General features: G+C 34.3%; 1 protein-coding gene across 4 annotated transcripts in view; it reads left to right on the top strand.

The window, feature by feature from the left end:
* Positions 1-23,326, top strand: part of EML5 (EMAP like 5) — a 113,650-nt gene that overhangs the window by 44,527 nt on the left and 45,797 nt on the right. For all 4 annotated transcript variants that reach the window (XM_027673236.1, XM_027673228.1, XM_027673221.1 and 1 more), the window contains exons 11-23: positions 73-240; positions 2,059-2,165; positions 2,574-2,692; positions 8,780-8,966; positions 10,807-10,912; positions 11,989-12,082; positions 13,898-13,998; positions 15,869-16,071; positions 17,115-17,226; positions 18,188-18,315; positions 20,051-20,192; positions 21,972-22,124; positions 22,940-23,071. In XM_027673236.1, the coding sequence (XP_027529037.1) occupies positions 73-240; positions 2,059-2,165; positions 2,574-2,692; positions 8,780-8,966; positions 10,807-10,912; positions 11,989-12,082; positions 13,898-13,998; positions 15,869-16,071; positions 17,115-17,226; positions 18,188-18,315; positions 20,051-20,192; positions 21,972-22,124; positions 22,940-23,071 (1,752 nt within the window). The remainder of the gene's footprint in view (positions 1-72; positions 241-2,058; positions 2,166-2,573; positions 2,693-8,779; positions 8,967-10,806; positions 10,913-11,988; positions 12,083-13,897; positions 13,999-15,868; positions 16,072-17,114; positions 17,227-18,187; positions 18,316-20,050; positions 20,193-21,971; positions 22,125-22,939; positions 23,072-23,326) is intronic.

Raw genomic sequence — 23,326 nt, 5'->3', positions numbered from 1 at the left:
GTGATTTCCTGAGGTGCTTCTGAAACATTTATTCCACAAATACTGAAAGAGATTTTTTTATTCTTGTTCTAGGAGCAAAGTTTAAAAAATATCTCGGTCATTCTGCTCATGTGACAAATGTCAGATGGTCCCATGATCACCAGTGGGTTGTTTCCATTGGGGGAGCTGATCACTCTGTCTTTCAGTGGAAGTTTGTACCTGACCGGAAGTTGAAGGATTCTCTTCATATAGCACCCCAAGGTAAGGAACTTATTAAAAAAAAACCACCAACAAAAGGGTGGAAGGAGGGGAGGTTAAAAGAGAAGTAAAATTCTTTGGTGCACTATCAAAATAAATATTCAGAATTGTCAGTCTGCACAAAGTTGTTGTTCTTTAAACTTTCCCGCTGCCTGAAATACGTGATAGAGTTGCCTAATACTTGCCAATACTTGCCAATGTTCAGGTTAGCAAGAATGTGAAAAATCCCTTCACTGCTGTATTTCCTGTGCAAACAAAAATTTTAAAAGTTCATACCATAGATATGAATTTTTGAATTCTATACATAGCATCCTTTACTAAATTGACAACAATTGGATGCCCAGATATCACTGGAAAAATAGACTTTTATACTAATTTGATTAAAATTTTGAAGTATTTAGATGATGATTTAAGCATTATAGCTGATTATTTAATTTTAGTGGTTTTTAAAGCAGCATATAGATATTTAATATTTGGGAAAAAATGAAGATCATGTTTCCACCAGTGACTAACACAATAATTATTCTCATGACTGAGTTTCCTGAAATCAAGCAATTAACTGAGTGCCTCCCCTGAAAATTCCGAAAGGAATTTAGAGAGAAGGGAAATAAGTATATAGAGTTACAATGAAATAGGCTGTTTCACTATTTAGTTGCTTAGATCAGATGAATATGTATCAGTGTGGACCCAGCAAACAGGTAAATGAATACCAATTCTGTGCTGAACTTGTCAGTGACAAATGCAGAAAGAAACAATAGTTCTCTTAATCTCCTAGACAAAACCTTCGAAAAGCCTTTAATTGCTTTTATTCTTCATGGTATGAACTCTTTTTCAACTAATTATTTCCTGTGACCTAAATTTCTCTATTAGCTGCTGCTTCTCAAGATAAAATTTCTACATTTTACTGGAATCCCTGTTCCTGGATATATAGCCTTACTTCTGCCTATCTGACAGTATGTGCAACATACATCTGCTTTGTCACATGATTGATAATTATCCTGTTAGTGGTTTTCCTAACTCTGTAATCTTCTACCTTTTTGGTAGCAATATTGATTTTCTCTAAATCACTGATAAAAATAGTAAGTATTACAGCTCCAAAGATAGCTCTTTATTGCATTATTCTATAAACAGTCCTTACTGAGTGGTGATTCTCTTGGCAATTACATTTTGAGACCTGTAAAATCCATTTGTGTTCTAGACTGTGTTTATGTCTGGTTTCTTAATCAAAAATTGTACAACATTCAATCAAAGATTGAAAAAAGTTCAAAGTAGATTATCATTTGTCAGGCAGGACATTCTTCTCAGTTTCTGGAATGGAACTCTCTGCTACAAGATGTAGTCTGGCTTTCCCTACATGTAGAATTTTAAATGACTATCCTTTTTCTCAGCAGTCACCAAAAATTTTGCCACTTTCTTCCCATATGTAATTTTCTTCCCCACTTATCTATCCAAAGAATTTCTACTCACCTCAATCGCTCACTTAACCAAAAGTTTCTCTTTGGAGCCCCTCTCTTGTTAATTTTCTGCAAGTCTTAGGTTCTACTTTGTACTCATTACTTCATTCTCTTCTTCTTTCCTTTTTTCCTAACATTAATGTTGATGAAATAATTTTAATGAAAACTAACTTGCTCCTTTACCCCCAAAAATTATCATACTTAGGAGTTGGCTCATTTCTAATGTAGCAGCAGAATTGGTCCTGTCAGCCTGTCAATTATTAGCTGTTATTGTTATAGTTAATATATGCACTGATTATCAAAGCAGAAGCATTAAGGTTTGTACTTCAGGTTGCTTAGTTTTCTGTTTCTGTTTTCTTGGTGACAGAGAGTCTGGTTGACTCTAATAGTGATGAATCAGATTCAGATCAGTCTGATGTTCCAGAGCTGGACTCTGAAATTGAACAAGAGACCCAGATCACCTATCGTCGACAGGTAAAGGTTTTGGTTTCAATGGCAGTTGGAATACTTCCCAGGGTTTAAGTTGGTCTTTTATGAAGACTGTTGAAATCTGAAAACTGGGAAGATTGAGAGCTGCATGGGAACTGACCAGAAGCTTTAGAATTCTTATTACTGGATGCATTCAAAAGATAAATTAATGAATAATTAATATTAAGATTATAATTAAGATTAATATTAACAGAGAGAAAAATTATTATATGTATTCCTAGCATGCTCTACTGAAGTTTTGGTTGCAATTTAAAACCAAGTTACACTGTACAATCACTGGCTACAGGTATTGGAGGGGTTTTTCCAGTGATTTCAGAATAACATTTTTGTGGGTGATAGCTGTACCTGAATTCTCAGAAACATGCTGATTTTTGAGTATGCTCATTCTTAAAGGTTTACAAAGAAGATCTACCTCAACTTAAAGAGCAATGCAAAGAAAAAAGAAAAAGTGCAGCTTCTAAGAGACGTGAGCGAGCTCCAGGGAACAGTATAAGACTACATTTTGTTCATGGGTATGCAAACAAGGATTCTTTAAAATATACAAGCAGACTGTTTGTGTTTTGTAGATTAGTATTTATAATTTAATAATACGATGAAAGACTTTCAGGTCAGTTGCTTTGTGATTTACTATTTTTGTTTATTTCTGTAAAAATAAATTTACACTAAATAAATAGAAAGCTTTGATGCCAACTTACTAATTCTGCACTTAAATTCTGAAGAGAATTTGCACTGAAACTTTAGCTGACACTTACTGTTTGAATACAGGCGACTAAATAAAGTATTCGGTAGTTTCACCCATACTTTTTAGTATCTGCAAAGTAGTAGTTCTCTTTGTTGTATTATTTTGGTAACTACAATGGAAACTTGGTGTAGTTGAAGATGACTGGGTGCTGTACTAAGTGGTTTTTCTAGCAGTATTTTATTAAAAAAGATATATAAACTGTACCTAGTCTAAAACAACTTACATTTTCCTCTGTTAGTTTAGGAATTAAATTTAGTTTAAATTTAGTTTTAATAGGTCCTGTAAGTGTGCTAAAATTCAGTTTCACTCTTTTTGGTGCTAATTTGAGTAGCAGAATGACTTTCAGATGCATCCTTGAAATCTTATGATTTTGTCTTTAGGATTAGTAGTCTCCCATAACTCCATAAGTGAAGAACGTTTATCAGAACAAAGATGTGCTGTTTTAAAGCAAACTGGCATTAGATGTTACTGCATTAGAATAATGATCAGAAATCTAAATTCCCTTGATACTTTAATAAAGGCTTTGGTTTTGTTTTGTAAGACATTGCAAATCAGGTAATACTGAGTTTTCCTTTCAAAAGATACCTATTTGCAGGAATACAGCTTCTTTTCAGACATAACTAAATGCATAGATAAGTTGCTGATACTGTCTGTCTTTAGAATGGCACTTGAAGAATTGTAGAAGGGCTCCACATGGAATGCTTATTAAATTAATAGGTAATCATTCAACTCAGCAACTTGGTCTGTAGAAGACATGTAATCTGACTAATAGCTTTGGAAATAATGACAACTGGAAAGCTTGGTGCAGAGTTGGCTTGTGGGGTTTTTTTGGTTGTGTTTTTTTTTTTTATATCTGTTTTTGATGCTCCAGAATTCTCAGTTGAAGATTTTTATACCCATAAAGAAAATGCATTAACGTGGGTAACTGCTGTATATAGTCTTTAAAATTTGGTCTAAGAATAAAACCAAATGATCCTGAAGAAGATGTAGCACAAGCAAGGGCCCTGGATCTTTGGTATTATTGTTATTTCCTTCACAACAGAAGTGAAGCTTGACCAGAATATCCAGGAATGACCAGAAGTAGAATGTCCTGTTGAGTTCTGTCTGGTTACCCAATGGGCATCAAGAAAACTAATGAAGAATCCATGCTGAACAACAGATTTTTCTCAATGTCCAGGCTGTTAACTTTAAAGTGACCCACATCCAAGTGAGTAATAGGCATATTCTCTGATTCAGGAAGTCTGCTTTGCTTCATCTTTCTATAGCTGCAATGGAAATGTCTTGGATGTTCCTTGAAAGTGTAAGATTAGTGGTGCTTTTTGAATTAGGGTAATAGGAAGCTCTTTTTCCTTTCTTTGTTTTTGAGCTTGTTGGTTTTGTGTTTTGAATTTGTCAACTGCCTTGAAAAACAAAATTTTAAAAATCTCTTCGTATCCTATAAGAAATCTTTTAAACCTCTGGTTACTTCCTGCTTTGGAAGGGCATAAAAACAATAATACTGATCATATGAGCCAGCCACTGATTACTATGGATGAGTGCATCTTTCTGTAAGAGGTCTGAGGCAGTCATCTTTAAGTGCATTTTTCTGTAAGAGGTATGATGTAGTCATGATCAGAAACATGTTATTAAATTGGTGTACTAGTTTGGCCTCTTTTTGACTATTCCTGTATTTAATTTTGCCATGTCTTTGGCAGTGGTGGTGGCTCAGAAACATGAAAAGGATACATATTTTAAAATATTCAGAGGAACCTTTTTCTCAGGCTCAATGCTTATTGTGCTTTCTTTTTGCTGTCAGGAAGTAAGGATGCAAATGTAATACTTATGCCCTGTATTCTTTCAAAACTATGTTGCTGATTTCACAAGAATGATTTTTTTTCTTTAAAATTTTTTTAAAATATTCATAGAATCATAGAAATATTTTTCAATATTCAAAGATCTAGTTTGAGTTTCAACATATTCATTGAACTACCCTTATCTTAAGATGAAATTTGGCAACGGTTTCAAGATGACATGGAAATGCTTTTAAATGAGAGTCTTGCATGGGTTCCTACAAGTACCTACAAGTACTATTCTGAAGGGAATAGGCTATGAGTGGGTTTTGTTGCAAAAACACCATTGCCATGCAGAATAAGTTTTTTTAAAAATAAAAATCACCACCTTTGTACTAAAGACTCTGTGGTCAACCATGTTCATTTTGACATTTGGTTCTTCTAGAGATTTTCAGTGGAGGGTTGGACTACATTTGGAAATGTCCTATACATACTTTGAAGAGTAACATAAAACTTTTGAAAACTCTTACAGCATCAGACAAGCTATGAACTGTGAGTCTTTTCCCAGAGAGGATGTTACTTGTGAAGTTGCCCCTTAGCTGGCTTTAACTGTGGATAGGACCCAGCTTCAAGTTACAGAATTTACAGTTGTGTGCCTAAAAGTAGAGGGTTTTATGTGTATATCTAAATTTCCATCACCATCACTGGAGATGCAGTCAGTAGTCAGTGGAGCACAGGAAGTGATTTGTAAATTGCTTCAGTTGTTTGTTTTCTGCGTGTGAATACATTGATTCTTTTCATGCTTTTTCTGAAATTAGCTAATAATCTTAGTTCTAAATTGGTTTAATAATATGGAGATGTAAGTAGTTTGGAACTGTGTAAAAGATTCTTAGGGAATGATCTTCTACATTGAAATATGCTTCTTTTCATCTCTGCTTGACCTTAGCCCATCACTTTCCTTCTCGTAAAAAGTACCTGTGTAGTCAGGGAATCAGTAAACTGTCGTGTGGGAAAGACCAAATATGTTTATTTGGGTTACAGAAGGTATTTGTTGGCACTGCTTGATATCTTCGCAAAATATATTGTATTTTAATTGTAAACAACTGATTGTACATATTTTTTAATAACAAGATAAAATTAGCTAAAATCAAAACTTCTGATCACAAAAAGTTATAGATATGAGTAACAAGAACTATTTTCCTGCATCCTATATACATTTTGGATATTTTGAGTAGTCCTGTGACACATGGCATTAATGTACTCAGTTTCACTAGGTTTAATTTAGGGTATATAGGCAATTGTTACGATGAACTAGGAAAATTCTTTATTTCTGGGTTACATATAGGAGGATCTGAAACCCTTTTGTTGTCTCAATGCTTTTTACTTTTATGGGTGACTGGTAAGCTTGTAAGAAATTGCTCAATGTCCAGGATTTCGAAAGCAATATTTCTTTCAGCATACTTATTTTTGTAGCTGTTTTTTAAAAAGTATTGTCCCTTAAGGTGCATATTTGCCTTTTTTCTTTTTTATTACTCTGTACTTGGAAAGGAAATCCAGTATGTTTAGCAGAGCACAGTGCAGAGTGAAGCACAGGAAAATTATGTCCAAGCAACAATAGGTTCAGATATCTTCTTTGGCACTGTGCCTGCCTTTATAATTCCTGCCCCTCACTGAATGTTGTCATGTCTTTAAAATGGTGATGTTACATACTGTGATAGGTTATTTTTCTTTCTTCATAGTTACTCTAGGTCATTGTATATTCTGTTCCTTTAAAAACTAGTGGCTGGACATCAAAGAAAGGTGCAGGCAGGCAGCACTTTGGGCAGAAATCAGCTTCAAAACATCTGCACATGTTGCTGCTAGGGGATGTTGTTAGTGAAAGATGTGGGTGGAAGGAAACCAAAGCATGACTGAAGAGTCTGCACCTGTATTGTGAGTCTAACTTGTTGGTCACTTCGAGAAGAGCGGGGAGCAAACATATAGCTGAGCCTCAGATAAAATGGAAAGAGATTTTTCTAGAGACCTTGAAGGGACCATAACTCAGGAGACACTGAAAAGTTGCTGGACTAGGACAAAACCTGAAGTTAAGAACCTGCACATGAATACCAATCTAAACAAGGAGTTGGAGAGAGACTTATTTAAAAGCTTTTGTTTCTGTGCTATCACAGTTTTTGCTGGTTTAAGATGTTCACTCTTCTTGTTTGTGATCCAATGAGACCCAGCTTTGGACTTCACAGTGTGGTAGACAATACAAACCTGGGAGGAGAGGCTGGTAGGCCCAGTGTCTGTGCTGTCATCTGAAGGGACCTGGGCAGGCTAGAGAATGGGGAAGGGAGGAATTTCATGATCTTCAAAAAGTTCATGAGATGCAACATTCTGCTTCTGGGGAGGAATGGACCTGGACCCTTTGCTGGCCTCTTTAAAAACTTTGTGAGGTGATTTTAGCAATTTTTGTCTAATCACATACGGTGACATTGTGTGTAATGTAGGTGAGCCAATAGAAATCCAGTGTATTCAAATCTGCTCCAGATATGTGCTATGTTGTTTTCCAGTATTGCATAGATCTAGCATTTGTGAACGTTTATCCATATTTTTTGAAATAGTATTCATTAAAGTTGGTCAGCTGCCTTAAAGATTCATTACTTCACTGGTGCATATGGTTGCACTGTGTACATAAGGAAAAATGTATATAATTTCATGAACTATCTACCTGGACTGCATAATTTCTGCATCATTTAAAACTTTAAAGTGTCTCATATGTAGTAATTGTCTTAATGCTATACCGTAATTGTCTTAATGCTATACCATTCATTTTGTGTGTGATACTTACTGGTATGTGTACAGATGCATCTCTGTCTTATGTGATAATTTAAAGACATGCACTGTTGCAAAAGGGGCCTGCTTTTGTTGAGAAGTATAACATGGACATTAGAGAATTCTGTTAATTTGCAGTTGCTGAGGATTAATGTGTAGCCATTTTGTTTACCAAGAATGACTTGCTGATCATCTTCAGAGCTTTCTTTTCAACTGGTTCAGTTAGAATTTGGATGCAAAAATACTTAGGTAGAGCTTTTGATCCCTAAATGAAGATAATTCATGGCCATTTTAAACAATTCAAGTGTCATTCCCTTCCTGTAAATTTAACCATATAGTTAGAAATGTAGCCAGATTTTGCCTGCATCTTTGTAAAATAATTAAAAAGTTGATTGAGTGAAGATATGTAAGAAAAGAAGAAGGAACAGAAAGAGGTTAACTGAGGAATTACTAGCATAGAAACAGGATGTGTCAGGAGTATATGAAGTATTGTTTATATTAGAAGAAAGAAAGGAATAAATTTAAATTATGCATTTTTAAATATTATCTCCATTGACTGGCAAGGATAGTGTTAAAAACTTTCTTGTTTTTTTAGTTTTCTTAACCTCTTAAATTACTTAAAGCAGGATACTAGCCTTTTTGAGAAATGTAACTTTTGTTTTTTATGGGATCTTGAATCTTAATCACACCTAGGAAGAAATGCGTATACTGAGATATAGTGCATACAGACCTTGGTTGGGAATTGGCCTATTCATGCCAGTTGCTGTATCAGTGCAGGAAGAAGACAGGTTTTCCTTCAAAGAAAGAAATTGTTCTAGAAGAAAATTTATGCATTTGTTTTCTGTTACCAGGTTTCCAGAAACTTTCAGTTGTCTGCATTCTTGTGGAATCTTTTGCTGCCTGAGTTTTGAGCAGTAAGAGATAGCCAAAACTAATACTTTGGACATTTTCTATTTCATTTAATTGTATGTTGCGTGCCCAACTTCTCCATGTGGTCTGAAAAAATTACTAGCTATTACTTTCACTTCTAAACCAGCTGTGGAGAGTAACTATTGAATGCCACTTTTAAACTAATGCTAGTAGTACTGATGTCTGAATAGGAAATTAAATTGTTAAATTGGTGTTCCTTTTGAAAAATATGTCATAATCTTACCAAAACAGTAATTGGTAAGTAATCTGAGTTTTACATGTGCAAAATGCATCTTGAATAATTTTGTCTCAGGTTTGTTATGTATGTTTATGACCTTGGTGAACAAACTTTTTTCTCTAATTAGTTACAGAGGTTACGACTGTCGAAGCAATTTATTTTACACTCAGACGGGTGAAATCGTATACCATGTGGCAGCGGTGGGCGTGGTGTACAACCGACAGCAGAACACACAGCGCTTTTATCTGGGTCACGATGATGACATTCTTTGCCTTGCTATTCATCCCTTAAAGGACTATGTGGCAACGGGCCAGGTAGGATGCACGTTTATCTGCCATAACAATGTGAAGATTTTACTATTGAGTTTAAAAAGGCCTGTCTTGGAGGAAGAATGTCCAGTCTATACTTATTCAGGTGAAGGACTGCTTTTCTGTTGCAGATGGAATCGTGGTAAAAAACTGACACAATAAGTGTTTTTTACAGTTCCTTATAATCTGATAAGAGTTTTACTTCATAGTTTTTTAAACCTCTTTTAAATTCAGAATAGATTAATATTTTTTTATTCAACATTATGTTGCCGTTTCATGATAAGGTGGAGGAAATGTGCAATTAAGAAATATTTTTTTAGTATCTTGTTTTTTATTATTACATTCATGTATTATTACCTAATATGAAGTTAGCAGTTGTTACTACAGTCTGGCATTTCATTTTCATGTTATATGTTTTGTTATCACCTATAGACAAACTATTTATTGTTTGTGCATACAACACAGGTATGTATGTTGCTGAAGTTCATTTTATAATACTAATAATAGTTCATTTTATAATACTAATAATAGTTCATTTTATAATACTAATAATAGTTCATTTTATAATACTAATAATAGTTCATTTTATAATACTAATGATAGTTCATTTTATCTTTTGCCTGACAGTAATTTTAGATAAATTCTTTTCACTCATGTTTTCTGACAAGTCTTCCCGTAAATATTTATACACTGGGAATTGGAAGGTTTGATCCGATGTTGCAGGGGGATTTATTTATGGTTATGATTTTTATCATTGTTGTTGTTATAATTATAAAGTAAATTGGGAAATATGAACTGAGTTTTTTAGTAGAAATAAGCTTTTGCTTATAATGCCCTTGATTTCTGTAAAAATGTTTGAGATTAACATAACTCTGTAGGTCAGTTAAGAAATTAAAGCCCAAAATATAAGAATTGATTTTATCTAATTTTGGAGTAGTAAATGCTATGAATAAAAATGTCCCTGGATTTACAATATTTTAAAATACTTTATGCTATCAACAGAACAATACACTCCATTATATACTGTTTTGTAGAGAGATATTATATACTGTTGTGTGCTATGATACCTGAAGATATTAGGTAATGCAGTAATCAAATTCCCCATGCCACACTGGTTCAGATTTTCCTGATAGTGGATATTCTGAAAAGCTTTGCAAATATCATATACTAAGTTTGTGACAAAACCAGAAATAAATCCTAGTTTTGTTGAGCCCTGCCCCTGGTCTTAAACACAAGAGACCGTTGTTCTGGTTTTACGACCTTTTTCTTGGTGCACTGAGGTGCAAAACCTTTGGAATAGTAATTATTCTTCTAAGTACTGACTAATGATGCTTTTGTACATAGTTAAAAAGAATAAGCTAAATTCAATTTCTTACTAAGTTCTAGTTACCTACATTAGTGCCATTTTAGTGGCACTATTAGAATTTGACCTGTAGACACTTGTAATGACACCAATAAGCAACAGAAGAAGTCACCTTGATTTCTCTAACATAGAGTAGCTTACATACTAGCAATAAAAATAACCTTTTATTTTTAGACAGCTAATGATTGATGAAGAATTGATGGAATAAATATGCCACAGTGCAATCATTGAAGGGCTTTTTTTTTTTTTCCAAGAAGGCTTTAGTTAATTGTGATTAATGTTCCGAAGCCAGCTGGGAAGTGGTATTTGTGAAGCAGCAAAAGGAACAATGTACTGCTAGCCAGACAGCAGGAATACTAGGAAAACTTTATCGCTAAATTTTTTCAAATACTTTTTGGAGTATTTTTCATTATTGCGCTTTTTAAACAACTCTGTGAAGTAACTGAGAAATGAAAAAAAGCTTATGAATATGTATACTTTCAGGTTGGTCGAGATTCCTCAATACACATTTGGGATACAGAAACAATAAAACCACTCTCAGTATTAAAGGGCTATCACCAGTACGGTGTTTGTGCTGTTGATTTTTCAGGTAATAAGTATTTATTTATTTATTTGTTTACACTTTTCTTTTTCTGTGTGAAAATACAAGCTAATCAGTTCTACTAAGAAATTTGGGATTCCTTTACACTGAAGACTGTGTATTAAAAATATTCCGTGGTGTTAAATGTCAAATGAGAGAGCCTGTCTTAAAATGATTATTCATTTAAGAAACCTCCTTTGGATTCTTGTGCGTAGGAAATACAAGAACAGATTCTGTGGTGTTTAACAGCTGAGCTGAGCACTTTGGAATTTTCTTTGGTTGTATGATGCAGGTGCACAGATCTCGAGTGTTGCGTCTGCTTTACAACTGTGTAACCAAATTTTTGAGCACATTGATCAGGTGTGCAGTTCTTTTTCTTTTTTAATGAAATTCTGAAAGCCATTTGGATAGCACACTGATACATTCAGAAAGTCCAGTTATGGATTCTTCTGGTCAGAAACCCAGTCTCTCTCTCCACCTTATCCTAACATAAGAGACTATTAGTTAAACCCTTTGAGATTTTTACACCACATACATTGAATTCCTGTACCAAAATTACATTTCCTCTGGTCCACTGGCTTCTATTCATTCTTTAATAGTTTGGATTTACTGGATATGATCTCTAGACTCACAGTGAAGATGTGTGATCACAAAGATGTATACTTTGTGGTCTTTGATGCTTCTTTCTTTTGATTCTCTATTTTTCAAGATGTGAATCTCGTTTCCCAAATTTTGGCATGGATACATAGCAATTTTGAAGATGGATACATGTCAGAAAGTCATTGATCATGAGTGAACACAAATAGCTTGTTTATTGGAGATTAATGTGGAATATGTGTCAGGGCTTCTCCAAGAGGTTACAGGAGTACTAAGTTTAAGGGCATTTCATAAATTTCATGGTATTGCTTGAGTGCTTTCCTGTTTAGTAAACAGATGATAAGACATGCCTCTAAATACATCATATGATTATTTACCTGTTTGTATGTTCTTATAATATTTGTGAAGCTATAATATTTTAATATGGTTTCCTATGATTGCAACATAGTTATCTATCTACTCTCTTAATAATAAATTTATTTTTCTAGCGGATGGGAAGCGATTGGCTTCTGTTGGAATAGATGACAATCACACTATTGTACTCTGGGATTGGAAGAAAGGAGAAAAGCTTTCAGCAGTAAGGTATGAATTTAACTATGTTTTAAAATTTGTACCTAGATTTATTTCCAAATGACAGTAAGCAAAATATATTGATTAAAGAATAAAAGTTCTCTAATAAATTAGTAGTTTCTATCACTTGAGTGATACAGACAATAACATTTATCAAAGCCTTAAAACTTTCTTTGGAAGAAATAAATGAAGCTCTGATAGCAAACAAGAATTATTACGGTGATAGCTCCACTGGTGAAGAAAGAAGATATAGAAGACTAAGTTTATTTGTTTGCCTTCTCAAAAATGGTGATGAACGTTCTATTCAGATCTTTTTCATCAGAGGTCAAATCTTTCTTGGGATACTAATCTGAAGTTGTTTTGCAGAATTCTTTTTTCTTCAGGGTTCTTTCCTTTTCCTTTCTGAGCAGCCTGATCTCACTTTGAAGTCAAGTCTGCTTGGAGCAGGAGGTTAGACTAAATAACTTCCAAAGGTTAAATATTTTGGAAGTTTCTTTGTGTCTGCAAAGATTATTTAGTATCTGTTTATTAAATAGAGTTTTAATCTACAGGATAGAATCTTATTTCTAATTTTGAGTAGTGTTTTTGAAACCTCTGACTTTGTTTTTTTAAGGATCTATTGCTTTAAATAGAGCAGTAATGTGAGAGGGTTTTCCCCCATTCTGTCTGGATTCAGTTTGTATACACTAAACGTTGTTCTATGTAGATTTAAAAGAGATTTATTACTCTCTGCAGATACAATTTAAAAAATGTCAACTTCCTTTTTATCCATTAAGGTCATTATTACTCTTCAATGATGTTTACTGTCATTTTATTTTTAAACATGCGTTGAATTTCTTACCCACTGAGGAATGAAAATCCTGAATACATGATGTAGATAAAGAAGAGTACTCCCTTCCCAATTATTTTCAGAAGCCCAGTTAGCTTGGCTTCTCTGAAGACTCATTTGTCAGCCTTTCACCTGATATTTTCGTTTTCAGGTTTGGGTTTGTTGGGTTTTTTTTTAAATTTCTCCTACCCACACAAAGGAATTGATTGGAATTTTTGAGAGCAGCATCTGTACTTTGAAGATGACTGAGTTTGGAAAGAAACTGTTTCTTGCTTTCTGCACTAGTTCCTTCCGTGGTCTGAAACAACAGAAAATAAAATATTTTTGCCACTTTTGAATGAGGAGCAAAAATTAGGGATTGGAGGTTTTTCTGCATTTTAAAGAAAGAAAAAAACACTAGCAAGCATTTCTTTCCATAAATAGCAAACATAGTTGAAAGCTGTTTTTCAAACTATGGGACTGAAGCAAGACATTCGTTTTATAGAAGCTTAGTAAGAAATCTAAAACAAGATGTTTTAATGTTTTTAGAAACAACTGAAATTTCCATTTAAGAAATGTAATAGCAGCATATGTTTTATTCTAACAAAAACATAAAAAAATCAATTAAAAGGTGTTTTCAAAACAAGAGACTTTGAACTAAGGTTTACAACTTTACTGCTTTAAGTTTCATTATCATCTGTCAGAGATCTAAATGCTATATACCTAAACTTAATGCAAATATACTTTCTTTTGCAAAGAAAATGCATCCTAGTGCATCTCTGAAGTAACATAATTGCTCACCTGCTTTGGAGACTGAAAGGTAATGAAAATAGAATGGAACTCTGGATGTTGGTTTTTTGGCTTTCTTCCTTCTCATAGTAAACTATTATTAATGATGTGAAAGTAAATGTTAGCAATATAGAACAGGCATACATTAAGACAAAAACCCACAAACCAAAGCCTATTTAAAAATATTAATAGTTATATTTTTATTTAAATTATTTTACTTTGCGTTTCAGGGGAAGCAAAGATAAGATTTTTGTTGTTAAGATTAATCCTTACATGTCTGATAAATTGATTACAGTCGGAATTAAACACATGAAGTTCTGGCGTAGAGCAGGTAAGGACACTTTTCAGAATTACAACATTTTCTGTTACTTAAAGTATAACTATTGCATCTCTTTACTGCATGTTGCATGTATTAATGGCAACTCCTTTGTCTGTATATGTCAGTTTGCTTTGCCCTAGCAGTAATAATGTTAATTGGCATTATGGCAGTAGTGGGAATTCTTTTTAAGATCAATTTGCAGTGGAGTTAGAGCTAAATAAGTAGAAAAGACCCTGGGTTTTCTACTGTCTGATTTTATATCTAGTAATAATATAGCATATCTGAAAAGGTTACAGAGCTGCTCTAAAATCATAGAACAGTTTTTGGTAGAAGGACCTTTACAGCACATACTCTATGAAGAGGCACAAGTATAAATAAATTTAAGGTTATAAAAAATTCACATACAAAATTCAGACAAAGTACTTGAAGATGATACATCTGCCAGTGGAGAACTGTTTGTCTAGACACTTCTGTTGAACTTGACAATTAAAAACCAAGGTAAAGCAGCTGGCTATTTCTGCTTGAGAAATTTTGAACAGTGAAAAATCCATTCCCTGATATTGTTTGAACTTCATTGTTTCAAATCTCAAATTGTATCTAAAGACATATGTGCAACAGAAGACTAACTTTTCTACTAAGCATGTGCTAATAATTCATGCAGAATTTATGCACATCAACTCACAAAAGTCCTGACAAAGATTAATCATGGAGAGAAAAGCCTGAGACGAAAAAAATTACACTGTTTTTCCCAGTTCTGGCTCCAACAAAAATTAATCAAGATTGCCTGAGAGCAAGCTGTTGATGTCTATATAAATTATTAATTTTGACAATTGAGCTTGCTATCTATAGAAAGAACAAAGTGTCTTAGAATATTTACTGAATGAGTTATTATAAATTCTTTAGAAAGAAATCATAACTATGCTAAAAGCTTGGAGATGGTGATTTTGAATAAAGAAAGGAAGTTGTTTAAAATGGTAGTTTTGTCTCTGGCATTGCTCAGTCAGCAGGAATCAAATTTCTCTGATGCAGCAGCCCATCTGTGCAAAACTCTGGTGGAACACTGGCAAGGCAGTCACCGTGAAATGCACTTAGCAGTGTCAGTGTGAGGAGTAGAGTATTGGTGTACCTTAACAAATGCCAGGTTTCTGGAATCTGCAGTGGAGCAGGTGCACTTGATGTGAGAAGTGACACTGAAGTATGTGTTCTGGAATAAGTCATCATCAGTGCTAAGTGAAGGCAGAGAGGCTCCGAGACTTTGCCTCTCAACATGAAGTGTCAGATCCTGAGGGGCTTCTGTGTTATATCACACGAAATTTCTCTGAGGATTGTAATGATATAAATCTGACTTTCTAGCCAGAAGTTCCTATGTGTTATACTTGTCATATGATTTTAGATATTAAAAAATTATAAAATTTATAACACTTCTATTATCCAGAGGGCAATATAAGTAAACCTCTAAAATAAAATGAGAAATCCTGTCACTGAAAACATATAATAAAAAGGGTGGTATGTAAAGGTTTAATTTTTTTTTTCTTTCCAGTTAATTCATTCTGAATTCCTATGAACTGTGTGTGGGAGATGTTAGGTTTTTTGTTCAGATGCAAGTTTACAAATGCACTGTGTCTCCATATGTCTATGTGGGTATATGTGTGTATACATTCAAATTCAGATTCAAGTAGTAAGTTAAAAGTAAGGGTTTTTTTTAATGAAAGTTGTCAAATAACATAAAAATTTTATTTTGTGAGAACTCTTCTCAGGCTCAGTTTTTTGGGCAGCATGTGTGGACCAGAAGAAAAGGACCTGTTGCTCTGAGCAAGGTTGTATAGTTTCTGGAAAACAACTCTAAGCAAATATCTGATGACTTGTTTTTTGTCTGAACCAGGTGGAGGACTAATTGGGAGAAAGGGCTGCATAGGTGCATTGGGAAGAACTGATACAATGATGTGTGCAGTATATGGCTGGACTGAAGAGATGGCGTTCTCTGGAACTTCCACGGGGGATGTGTGTATTTGGAGAGATGTGTTTCTCATAAAAACTGTCAAAGCACATGATGGTCCTGTGTTCAGCATGCACGCATTGGAAAAAGTAAATAAACTGCTTGTTGTTTTTTTTATGTCTGGATGAAAAAGTCTGTGATAAAGCTAGACCTTTCCCAAACTCAGGAATCCATGTCCTTATTTCCATTACAGAAAAAAATCTGAACCTTGTGAGGTTCAGATTCAAAATAGTGTTTTATGCATGTCTCTTACTCCTGTTATGTAGAAGTTGTTTCTCAAATCCTTGTGGTCCAGTGACATCTTATTCAGTAATTTTCATAACCCCTTACAAAAGAAATAACAGTAACTGATTTAAGCATCCATAAGTTTAATGGAATATGTGAGCTCATGAGAAAGGAAGATCATACTTCTACTACTTTGTGCTGTAATTACTGTCTACTCATAGAAGCATTCAATCTGTAAATCATTAACTACTTCTCCTGATTCTCAGCTTCTTTTTAGCTCAACAAAACCTTTAAGCATGTGCTTAAATGTGAATGAGTGTTCCAGTTAGATTACTTGTATGTTTGAACTTATGTATATGTTTGTGTTTTGTTAGGTTAGACCAAGGCACTCCACCTCCCAATATTTGAATGTCAATATAGTAGTGTTGAACAACGCATGTGTTATTCATACTCAAGAACTAAATGCTCTAAAGGAAAGTACTAATGATTTCAATATTATGTATACCTGTTGCTTCATTAAATACTTGTAAATAATTTTTAAAGACAGAATGGCACAAATATTAAGCACTAAGCAAATTTCTGTGAGTGGTACTAAGTTTGGTTTGGAGTAATGAGGTGAAATACCAAAGGGATATGCTAAATATCAGGAAAAACACTTTATAGTATGTTGATTAAATTAATTTTCTAGAATGGTAGAAGCATACAGCCTCTGTACATTGACTGTACAGAACTGTGCTGCTTTCATCAGGAGGAGAAATCAATCATTTTGTTGCTCCTGTTCTTTTCATCTGCCCTGTGTTGTATATAGTCCATTTTCAGTATTTGCAGAAATCACTGAAAAATTAAGGAAAGATAGTAATCAATTATAACTTGTGATTATTTATTTCTTTTTTTTCTCTCCCCCCAGGGATTTGTCACTGGAGGAAAGGATGGGGTAGTAGCTCTCTGGGATGATACTTTTGAACGTTGTCTCAAAACCTATGCCATCAAAAGGGCTGCTTTGGCCCCTGGGTCTAAAGGTAACAGACTTTTATTCTGTTTAAAATACTTTCTTTAGAAAACTCTTGTGGAATTGCTTTCCTCAGTAGGAAGAAATCCACATTTGACATAGTGAATACTAAGATGGTTTTTTTGAGTGTTACTGATTGTAAATATGTTGTTTTTCTCTTGGGATGGAATTGTATGTTGTAGTGTCTGTTTGCACATTTGATGAGTGCAGATCATAATATTTGCCTTATTATCAGCCTAAATTAATTAAGCTTTGAGTTTCTTATCACCCAGGGGATTTTTTTTTTTAATTAAAGTTGCAACCAAAAAAGCTTATTGTGTTTCTTATGTTTCTGATTATGAAGTCTCTTATCCGAATTTTTTGTTTTGGAGAAGGGAAGGAATTTAGAATTGTGGATTTTTAAGGTACTGATACTTAATTTTCAGTAAATGCAAATGTCTTTTGAAATAATTAATGAACATTTTCATTTCTATTTTCCTATTTCTATGATTCATTCTTGATCTTAGTGCTAATTTACCGTTTCCCCTATTTGTCATTTCGGATAGCCATTTCTCTTCCATCCCCCTGACTAAAAATTATGTTTGCTGAGTTCTAATGTATATGACTTGATTTTCAAACATCATGATTATAAATACTTATTAATGAAAACATTGTACTCCAGGGTATCTTATTCTCATAGCTGTTTTACAAAAAACTATGAAGTTACCATAAATGCTAGCAATTTAGTAGTGTAGTTGACACACGCATATTTTTTCACTAAGATTGCCAGTCAGGCTGATTAAACTTCTTGATGTATTGCTCAATACTCCCAAAGGAGTCCAAACATGTAAGCTGTTCCATGCAGGAATATGTTTTTACTGTTTACTACTGAGTATCTTTTTCTACAGTGACAATGTAATGTCCATATGTGTGAGAAACCTCTTTAAGGCATACTTGAGAGTCTCCAGTCTTCCAACATTTTTATGTTCTAGGTCTCCTTTTAGAAGATAATCCTTCTATACGTGCCATATCATTAGGACATGGTCATATTTTAGTGGGCACAAAGAATGGAGAAATATTGGAGGTGGATAAAAGTGGACCAATAACTCTGCTGGTTCAGGTATATATTAAATATCAGTCAAATATTTCATAGCACAAACATAATTTTATTTTTCAAGTAAAAACCTATGAAATAACAAACACTTTAATTACTAATGCAGTTAATGAGTTACCATCACTTCTAGTTAGGCTAGACCATTATGACTCTTCAATGAGCAAAATAGAGATAGGATTTCATTTACTATTTTGTTCAATGAGTTCATCCTTTCAAACAGACAGAGATCAAATTTCTGTTTAAAAAAAAAAAGAAGTGTGTGAAACAGTGGATCTTCCACTGAATTCTTTATTAACTTTTTCTGAGTCCTAATTACTGCTATTGTTTCTAAAAGTTGTCTCCTTGAGGTTGTTATTAGATTTTATATGTAATTATGTAAAAAACGTTTCAGTCTTCTTTGCCGTACCAAACAGCTGCATTTCTTAAGCATGTCTACAAAGCAGATTTTTACATTTTATCAATCTATGATTTTCTTTCGAAGTTAAAGAAACTCTGTATTATCTCCATTCTGAGTGGCCAGTGCAACAGATAAAGAACTAGTTTTGTTTAAAAAAAATGTTAGAACCTAAGGTAAAGAAAAAAATCTAATTCATGAAATAGTTTGTTGGAAGGGACCTTTAAAGGTTATCTTGTCCAAACCCCCTGCAGTAATCAAGGACATCTTCAAATAGATCAGATTGTTAGGAGCCCCATTCAATCTGACCTTGGATGCTTCCAGGCATGGGACATCTGTCACCTCTCTAGGCAATCTCTCCTGGTGTTTCACCACCCTCATCATAAAAAATTTCTTCCTTATATCTAGTCAGAATATATCCTCTTAGTTTTAAACCATTACCCCTTGGCCTGTTGCTACAGGCTCTACAAAAAGTGACCTCATCTTTCTCATAATCCCCCTTTAAGTACTGAGAGGTTTCAATAAGATTTCCTCAGAGCCCTCTCTTCTCCAGGCTGAACAACCCCTACTCTCTCAGCCTTTCTTCATAGGAGAGGTGCTCGAGGCCTCTGGCCATTTCTGTGGCCCTCCTCTGGACACAGACCAACAGGTCCCTGTCTTTCTCATGCTGAAGACTCCAGAGCCAGACGCAGTACTGGAGTCTCACCAGAGTGGAGTAGAGAGGCAGAATCACCTCCCCTGACCTGCTGGTCACATTTCTTTTGTTGCAGCCCAGGTCACAGTTGCCTTTCTGGGCTGCAAGTGCACATTGCTGGCTCTTGTCCAACTTCTTGTCCACCAAATCCCCAAGTCCTTCTCCTCAGGACTGCTCTCAGTCCATTCTCTGCCCAGCCTGTAGTTGTGCTTGGGATTGCCCTGAGCCACGTGCAGGACCTTGCACTTGGCCTTGTTGAGCTTCATTGCATGGGTCTACCTGTCATACCTGTCAAAGTCCTTCTGGATTGCATCTCTTCTCCTCCAGCATGTTGATCACTTCACATCACACAGCTTGGTGTCATCAGCAACCAGCTGAGGATGCACTCATGTCCTACTGTCCCTGTCATTGACATAGGTGTGTGTGAGGATTATTTCTCAGGAACAGTTTTCTCTAATACTAATTACTATAATTTGCACAGTAACTGCAAGCAGCAGAGTGATTTTTTCTCAGGTGTTCTGTATTTCTATTAAGATATTTATTATCCTCTAAAGATATGCATGTTCTCTCTCTCTCTTTTTTAAAAACTTCCTTAAATGTATTATTTCATATTTCAATTTAAAATAAAAAGTAATCTGATTGTGTTTTTTCAGGGTCACATGGAGGGGGAAGTTTGGGGTCTAGCTACTCATCCTCATTTACCTATTTGTGCCACTGTAAGTGATGACAAAACCTTAAGAATATGGGATTTATCTCCTAGCCATTGTATGTTAGCTGTTCGCAAATTGAAAAAGGGTAAGATGCTTAGTATAAAAAAAAATTTAACTGATTCAGAGTACATTTACAAACATTATGAATCTTTCAAAAGCAGGACTGAATAAATTCCTTTCTTGCTCAAAGTATTTTATTAATGCTATCTTCAGGAGTTATGTGAAGCTAATGAATCTGTACAGAAAAAATTCTATGTAGTACTGTTCTGGAGATTATTTGCAATTGTAACATATTTAAGTTGAGCCAATTATATAAATGCTACATTGCTTATAGTATTGCAAAGTGAAGGACTTTGAATTTAGAAATTTTTGGAAGAAATCTTAGATGTGATGTTGAAATTCTCTTCTTTGGGGATGTTAGAAGAATCATGAATGTCAAGGAAAGAGAACAATCATAAAATTTTTACTCATTGTTTACTATATAACTAAATTCTATTTTGACAGATGGAAAGTCTGTTGTTAGTGACATCATATAAGGTGACTTTTTTTAGGATTAGACCAGACTGGCTTTAACAATCTTGTAATGATATATATGGTTTGCTAGACAAAGGAATACAATAGGCTTTATCTGTTTGGCATTCAGCAATGCAGTTTGATTCTAACATAATAGGAAGCTTAGTTGAAGATTATTTAGATTGATAAAGTAAATGTAAGAAGAGACATGAGCTAGCACAAGCAGAGATTAAACAAGAAAGTTTCTAGTGGGCAAACTCTACATAAGTCTTAAAGCTCATATTTCTATATATTTTTAAGAGTACTTTTGGCAAAAAAAGAATGAGTCTGTGATGACTTTATTTGCTGAGAAGACACATTTCGAGATGCTTTGTCAATATTAAAAAGTTCCTGTGTACTGTACATAAAGAGATGGATACTTCTGCAGACTACAGTAATGAAATAAAATTGAATTGACTGCAGAATTGAAATAATATTTGATAATTAAAAAAGGTAGGATCAATTCAAGAAAAATTTCTGCATAGCTCAGGAATAGCTAAGGAGCAAAAAGCTCAGGATGTTGTAACTAATTGCAGGATGACAATTACATGTCCCAAGACATATTGGAATATTCATGTAATTTACAAGACACAACTCAGGATATTTTTGGTGAACATTTCTCATCTGTGTTCAGCTGAATGAAATTAAACTAAAAGTTGAGGATGGAGAAGAGCTACAGGATAATGAATGACGAGCTTTGTGGTGGAGCTGTCTAAATGAAGTACCGCTGTCTACAAGTTAATCAGAGAAACAAATAGTAAGGGAAAATATTTATGGTAATGGAAATTTCTGGCCTGAAAACAAGTCTACGTAAGCTGACTATATATAAATTTAGATCGGAAATTAAACTGCTTTTCAAATTACACTTGACATATTTATTGGAAGGATTTTATGACTTAGTGACTTAGTATTTGTGATAGCAAATGAGTGGATTCTGGGAGTCCAGAAGACCTTTTCCAGCTGTGCTCTCCTTACCAAAGCAAATGGTAACAACCAACCAGTGCCAGATACTACTAAGAAAGAGAGCAAACTAAAAATATACAGATAGTAGCGTTTAATCTGTATTACTAATGTAGAACATGTGTCAATTAATATGCAAATAAATGTAATTTAGTTTCCTAGACTGTGTACCTGTTGGTTTGCCAATAGCTTCTGTGTGCTACTGCAGTTTGGAAATTGTCTTGGCAGCATCAGGAAAACATCCTTGGAAGTTTTGTACTATAAGAATAGTTTTCCTAATGGAAAAATAGATCTAAAAGAAGGATAATGCACTGTAAATTGAACCTGAATGCCATTTCTGTATTCCTTGTAGGAGGCAGATGTTGCTGCTTTTCTCCTGATGGAAAAGCATTAGCCGTTGGTCTCAACGATGGAAGTTTTTTGATAGTTAATGCAGATACCCTGGAGGATCTAGTCTCTTTCCAGCACAGAAAAGATGTTATTTCAGAGATCCGATTTTCTCCTGGTAAGTGCGATTTTTTAAAATGAAGATTTTTATACTGAGGTTGTTCAAGTGAGCTTTATCACCTTTAAAAGTAGTAGAGATTTGTAGTACTTTTTAACATGTAATAAATAGGTCAGCAAAACTAATACTATCATTTTGAAAAACACTGGTGGTGAAGTCCTGTGTTGCTCATTTAAGGATGAGATTGTTGGAATAAGTTTGCTCATAGTAACCTCCTGAATGCAACAGTCAGTTTTAAATTATGAACATCCAGCAACCTCCCTAGGTCCCAAGGGTTCCACTTTGTGAGCTGCATCAGTTACTGTTAGCTAATGAGAATGTTGGCAACTGATGTATGAGAAAGTTCCAGCGACTTCTGTTTTCTTATTTTATCCCCTACAGTGCTTAGCACTCCCAGTGAGTGAGGGTTTTTTCCAACAGAATAGCTCTTATTTAAGAACTCAAATGCATGGCTTACTTCAGCTAAAATACTTATCTCTAGGAGAAATTTGATGCAAATTACTGATACCAATTCTCATGTACCATTATGTTCTGGTTCCCTAAGTCTTACCACTCTCTGTATGCAATAAATGTTTAAAATTGCATCAAATGGTTTTTATTATTTGAAAATGTAATGATATAAGAGTTGTGTGTTTCATCCTAATTTTGATTATGTGATATGAACATCAGTCTGTTGAGAAATATGTATAAATTAGCAAGCTGATTTCAAAGAATTCTGGGTTGCATATAGCTGAATTCTAGAATTTACTTGTGTTTAATTTACAGAGCGATACTATTTTTGAAAATGTTTTGTGTTTGTACTGATGTTGTTTTAGGGGCTGGAAAGTACTTAGCTGTGGCATCCTGTGACAACTTTGTAGATATTTACAATGTAATGAGTAGTAAACGAGTAGGAATCTGCAAGGGAGCCTCCAGCTATATCACGCACATGGACTGGGACATAAGAGGTAAGTAGCATTCATTGTAAAAATGTACTGTGAGACTGATTACATTATAGGCTAAATACAGTACATCTACAGTATGAATTTGTGGTATCACTAACAGATTTGTTTCAGTTTATGAATATGCTCATAGCATCTGAATAAATATTAAAACCATGGTTTTTACTACTACTTATATACTTAGGAGTTGTGCAATTTGAAGTAAATTAGTTTGTCTCTATAGTTTAGTTTGTTTGGATTTCTTTTTAAATCTTTCCTGTT

Source organism: Neopelma chrysocephalum, unplaced genomic scaffold (assembly GCF_003984885.1).
Source record: "Neopelma chrysocephalum unplaced genomic scaffold, ASM398488v2 Primary Assembly neopelma1_24, whole genome shotgun sequence".
In the NCBI taxonomy this organism is placed as follows: domain Eukaryota; kingdom Metazoa; phylum Chordata; class Aves; order Passeriformes; family Pipridae; genus Neopelma; species Neopelma chrysocephalum.
Note: the sequence above shows the minus strand (reverse complement) of the source record. Positions and strands in the feature narration are given on the sequence as shown.